Here is a 6294-nt window from a genome sequence, read left to right on the forward strand (position 1 = left end):
GAAACATTTACAATGGAAAGCGATAGTAACACATTCATTAAAAGGATACGGCTCACAAGGAGCAATTCGTTATTTCGTTCATTCGTTCTCCTGACATTTCCCCTTATTCCTCAAATCATTAGAAAATGCATTTTTCGTTTATCAATAAACCCTCGTTCGTTCGTTCATTCGTTCATTCATTCATTCACCCCCGTCCTGGCCGTTGGCCAGTCTCCACCAACCTACACGGTAATACTCGAGTATACCAAACGTTCACCCAAGTCCCTAATCGCCCGACCGAGTCCGCTTCTGGCTCGAGACGACCGGTAACAAGGGGCAATGGCCAGTTCAGCCCAAAAGGCTTACATTCATGCGCAAGTAACATTTCAATCATTAAATCCTTGAAAATTACACAGTTATTTAGGTCGAGTGCGATAAAGTACACACTCGCCTAGAAAGCTCATTTTGGAAATCATTAAAAGCAATTAACACATTAGCAAATGATAACAACAAGCCATAAAGTCAAATAAGGAACACTCACCTAGATATGCAAAATAACAAGCAAAATCCTTCCGGATATTTCCCTTAGTCACCAATGAAACCTAAGGTTGAACAAGAGAACATATTACAGTTTATCGAGCAAAACATTTAAGGGAAACAAAGAAACCCGACTAATTAGGAGTAAAACGTGTAAAGATGACTTTCAAGTAAGAAGAGGGTTGTTTGAACCCCAGGATGAAAAATCGTGTTTTTAAAATGGAAAACCGGTCATGGTATTGGCCAAACAAAAGTATACAAGTTCCAATAGAAACCTAGCCCTCGAGCGAAAATTTGGGCAGCACGCCCTTTGTGTTTACCTAATTTTCCAGCCATTTTGGCTTCATTATTTTCCTCAACCACAACCCAACATCACACATAAGCAATTCAAGTCAAGAGCCGTTCCATAGGCTCACAATATCATAAGAATAAGAATTACAACAATCACAAGTGCAGAAATTCAACTTGGCAGAAGACAGATTTGACGTACGAATGCGGAAATAACATATCCGAAGCTACGCTTATCGGATTGAGACAAAACCTATGCCATTTCGAAACTAAGACACAGAGCTACAACATTAATGAAGGTCACTTAGTCCAGTTCCTAATGTAACTTAGTCAAATTCTCAAATTACTAAACCATAAACCAATTCGTCGGCTGTTTAAACGCAGAACACTGTAATGGACATAACTCAGAGTACACAAGTCCGAATCAGGTGTTCTTAGAGGCATTTGAAAGCTAATTCATAATACTACAACTTTCATGTTTTAGCAAAAAGCTAAATCAGAATGGATCCTAGTCGAAAAACGTGATAAACTGGACTTAACTGATCACACGGACTGCTTGGGAAATACTTAAAATAGTAAGGGTATTTCGGACTTTTCATGACCTACGTTGCTCCGATTGAGCTGAAATTTTACAGGCACCTACAAAATACCATTCTCTACAACTTTTATTCTTTGACCCCAGGCCAATTCGGCCTCTAACATGCAGTTACCAAACCGGACAGAATGGAAGCTAGTATTTCCAGAAATCTGAAATTTGTAGTTTCTAGTGCAACTTTCCCCAATTTCTCACTTCTCACACTACCAAAACATCTTATACAACATTAATTGTAACATACAAGTATCATACAACAAGTTGGGCAGAATTTCCCAAACCCTAGTTCATCATATAAAGAGGGGAAAAACTTCCAAACATGCTAGCATCCATGATTCCACTACTACTCAAGTTACTAGACTTAATTTAACCAAGATTGAAAGAAAATTTTAGAGAGATATCATCTTCCTTACCTTAATATGAGTTCTCCAAGTGTAGCCCAAGCCTTCTCTTTCCAAAATTTCACCACCAAACACTAGCTAATCACTCAAGGAGAAGTTTAATCGGTTTAGTTCTTTTGATTTCTCACTTTGTAGCTTGAATCAAGAAGAAATGAAGAAAGTTCACTCTTGTTCTTCTCCTCTCTCTCTCTCAGCTCCCTTGGCAGAAATATGAAGAGGTATGAAGCTAAGTTGTCTTATATTAAAGCCAAAAGGATTAGAACTAATGGTGTCCACAAATTGCCCAACACTTGGCCTAATCTTGGCCACTAATTTTTCTCTTTCTTTCCCTTGCTTATGAGCCACAAATTTCGGTCAAGCTTGCTGCCAAGAGAGAAGATATTTTGCTCAAGTTCAATAAATTTGTTTGGTAAGCAAAAATGGTGGTCAAGTGGTGCGTTCAAACGGTAGTGCGCAGGACCCGCCGGTTCGCGCCGTTTTTCTTAAAAACTCACGTACTAGGGTTTTTACTTCCCATTTACTAACCTTATATCATTGCTACCAATCACATATTATTTCTCACTTAAAAGTTACTTTTAATTCTCAAATTTAATCCTTACTCTGTACCGAAAATTCATCCGGCGAAAAATCGCGAAAACCCTAATTTTGCTCCAAACTTGAAACCGAAGCGTAAAACCCTATTTTCTAGGTTTATCTACACTTAATGTGAAATATTTGGGTAGTGGCCTTTGGTAAATACTAATTTTCAAATAAAAGGGTATTTTTGAGAAAAAATACAAGGAATTTGCGAGTCCTCACACTTTACCTCAGATTTGACTGAAATTGGTAGATGATAATCTTTCTCCCCTGCTCTCCAAGTCTCTGCCTGCCTCGTGTGTCTCTGTATCTTGTGATTCTTAAGACAAAATTATAAAAATCATAAAGTTAGGCGGTGGGCTATGGATAGATGTTGGAAAATTTACAATCTGGCTCTCAACTTATTTTTGCTATTATAAAGAATATCTCCACTTGTATTAATTCTAATTTAGGCAATTATATTTTGGGTAGCGAAGTTTGTATATTACACATAACAACTAACGTGCTGTTTTATAAAATTGGTAGCCATGTGGCAATCCATGGACATATCTTGTTATTATTTTATTTATCAGGTAGATTATAATTATGCGTTACGCTCTTTGGAGGAAAAAGTAATAAATCATGCTTTAGGCAATTTCACAATTCCATATGTATTCCTTATCCAAATCCAAACTATTAAATATGGTAGAGTTAAATGATGCGAAGCACCAGCAGTACACAAACGTACTTTGGTGTAGAGCAATTTGCTTAACTTGATTCAAAGCTAAAATACAAATACCTTGGTGTAGAGCAATTAAATCGCTTTAATTTCATTACATTTTTAAAAATTTCAATGCATCTTAGAATTGAGACATTTTCTATCCCAAACAGTCAGGAAAGAATGATTAAAGGACAAAAAAAATAATTAACGAAACAATGGTGAAAATTGAAATGTGTACATAGAAACAGTAGAGAGACTTAAAGGTTAGAGTCCTGCAGCGAAAGGCACATTAGTTGCGGGCAGCCATGACCGACCGGCAATGAAATTTGCAACAGTGAATCGAGATGCTTCAGTTGGATTAGTTATGACATGGTAACCGCGCCATTTCACTCTTCTGCTGGTAGAAGAACCCGGGCCGGAGTTCTTATACTCTCCATAATACAAGGTGTTGAAAGCAAAATTGCCATCCCACTCTAACCATCCAGCAGGATCCACCAACGAGTCAAGGTATGTCTGAATAAAAACAGTTCGAGAATATTGTTTCCATGGTCGTCCCAAGTATGTTTTGAATGAACTCAGCACTGGTCTGAGGTCTGATGCAGCCATAACACGGGAATTATGGATTGAAATCCCAGTGTTTTGGTTAGGATCAGTGCGACCTTGTGCTGTTATGGTGTTTTTCTGCTTATCCATTGGCCTCCTCGCGTATATCATGCAGTTCTGGAGAACCACGGCAGCATTCCCAAAAATGAAGTCCACCGTGCCGTAGATATAGCATTCTTTGTAAAATTGGCGTTGGGAATGGACATATAGGGTATCTTGGTAGCCTTCAAAGCCACAGCGATGGAAAACAGAAAGATCGGATCCTGAGCGAAGTGCAACTGCTTGGTGGTTTTGTGGTCCTGCTGTGTTTCGGAATGTAATGCCTTGAGCAATAAATCCATCACCAGTCACAGCTGATATTCATACATTAAATGAAAAAAGGATCAGCAACGTTTTACAATGTATGTGATGCTATATGATGTCGATGCATTTGTAACTAAAACGTCAATGTTTGGTAAAGTTAGACAGTACTGCACCAAAGCTCGCAAATGCTAAGTTTAGCTGGATATGCATTGTTAACTAATCTATAATACTGTGATGCAAATACTCTCGAGGTTGGCAAAGTCAGACAACATGACACTAAAGATTATCAGAAGCTTTCTAGAGATTATTGGATTTACGTGGTCAGGAACTGGTCACAGTCATGGAAATTTAAGAGCTCCAGTCGATCAACATGGCGAATTATTCAAACGGAAGGACTTGATCTGATGAGTTTTTAATTTTTTGAAAGTGATATTTACCTAAATATACTGAACAAACGAAGTTTCTATATTAATTGATGATATGAGTATTTCATCAGAAACTTGAAAGGAAAAAAAGTGATTTTTCTTTTTGTGGATAATAATTGCATATCACGCATTCTGTGATTTTCAAAATAACAGACACAATGTCTGCGCCTGAGATTTTTTAAAAATATATATATTAAGAGTGTTCACTTTTTAAGGGTGGATTTATCTAAAATTTAAGTATAATGTTAGGATTAGATTGTGAGAATGATTTGTATGAAAACACTGTTAATAGTTTATATAGGTATGTAACTTTCAAAGTTTCAATTTCTATAATCTTGACGTTATCTTTTTTTTTTTATTAAGTCAAAGGTACCTTAAAATAGTAAAGCAAATACATGCAAATTAAGGACTTACCAACAGTAGCAGAGTCAAAGGTGGTGGATCCTCCGCCAACGCTTCGGCTGCCGGTGATAATCGTGTCACGCATACCAGCGCCAAGCAACATGATGTTCTTCATTTTATTACCGATCTCAAGGTTCTCTCTGTAAGTACCTCGCTTTACTTGTATCACAAACCTCCCGCTACCACTTCTTTTCGCGGCAGCATCAAGGGCAGCCTTAATGGTCCGATAATTACCAGAACCATCTTGAGCCACTATGAGATTTGGCCTTACAAAAGATGACTGAAGCAGCTTTCGGTCTCCAGGCGTTACCCAAGTTGGGAATCCATCTTTATATGTTTGCGTCTCTACTGAAACGTTAATGTTATTGTTAAGAGCCAATGTGTTGCATATCAACTTGGAAACGTTGTTGCTCATGAGAGGCAACACAAAGTCAGAAACACCGAGCTCCTGGAACCCTGATCGACAAGTCTCGAGGTTCGTCAGAGCTGTACTTAGCCACGTTTGTGCATCAAAATCGGTGCACTTGGTATTGGAGTCTAGGGTTCGGTTAAGTTGAAGAATGGTGTTTTCGTAGAGCTTCAAACAATCGGCCCATGCAGCCTTTTCGCCCTCATTTCTACATTTACTCTCGAGGTTCTCGGTATGAGTCTTGGCTTTGAGAGCTCGCTCTAGGGTTATTTGCATAGCCATCTTCTTGACATCGGCTTTTTCTTTAGGCATGAAGTGGTTTGTACCATGGTTTAAGAAGAAATAGTTGCATTGTTCTGGGTTAGGAGTCTGGTTGCACCACCAGTTGATATCACCGGAGGAAGGATTTTTGGAAAAGCAAGGGGAGAAAAATGAAGACAAGGAAATGAAGGTAAAGAATAGCCACCCTATCTTGGTTGCCATTGTTGCAATTTTTGGGTATGGTCCGTTGAGATTTGTATAGTGAATTTGTGATTGTATGGTTTCGACAAGGGCGGAGTCTCTCTTTATATAGTGGAAAAAGTCGGGAAGTGGCAGGTTGGCCAGGTTTGAATGGAGAAGTGTAGCTGCGGATTACAAAATTGACAGTTGACAAAGGCAACAAAGTGTGGACAAGTCAAAAGCAATAAACGAGTGTAAAGAATATTCTCATACCTCAAGCCTTTTGTTTTATGGGCTTCATTTTTAATTTATGATATCTGTCTGTTGCTCCATTCTCAATCGTAGATGCATCCAATCAAGAATTTTAGGGAAACTAAATCATATTTAACTTAGTTGAATAATTTGTAACCAGCCATGCAATAGCAGTCTCGACTCTTTTATTTATTAGTATTACGCGTGAAAGCTTGGGGCTGACCTTAGAGCATTTGATCTTATCTTTTCTTTTTAACACAAAAATCCATTTACAAAAAATAACTTTAAAAATAGATATGATTAAATGATAGATACAACATGAAAACTCCAAAAGGCCAAGTGGATCATCTTTTAATTTATATTTGTCATGTCGTGTTGTCCTATAA

General features: G+C 38.0%; 1 protein-coding gene across 1 annotated transcript; it reads right to left on the reverse strand.

Moving 5' to 3' along the window:
* Positions 1-3217: 3217 nt before the first annotated feature.
* On the reverse strand, positions 3218-5731 carry LOC113743246 (pectinesterase 2-like). Its single transcript, XM_027271209.2, has 2 exons — positions 4819-5731; positions 3218-4029 (listed from the first exon to the last, which is right to left on the reverse strand). The coding sequence occupies exons 1-2, from the start codon at positions 5696-5698 to the stop codon at positions 3338-3340; spliced, it is 1572 nt and encodes a 523-aa protein (XP_027127010.2). The 5' UTR covers positions 5699-5731; the 3' UTR covers positions 3218-3337.
* Between the last annotated feature and the right edge of the window lie 563 nt (positions 5732-6294).

Source organism: Coffea arabica, chromosome 6c (assembly GCF_036785885.1).
Source record: "Coffea arabica cultivar ET-39 chromosome 6c, Coffea Arabica ET-39 HiFi, whole genome shotgun sequence".
NCBI classification, from domain to species: Eukaryota; Viridiplantae; Streptophyta; class Magnoliopsida; order Gentianales; family Rubiaceae; genus Coffea; species Coffea arabica.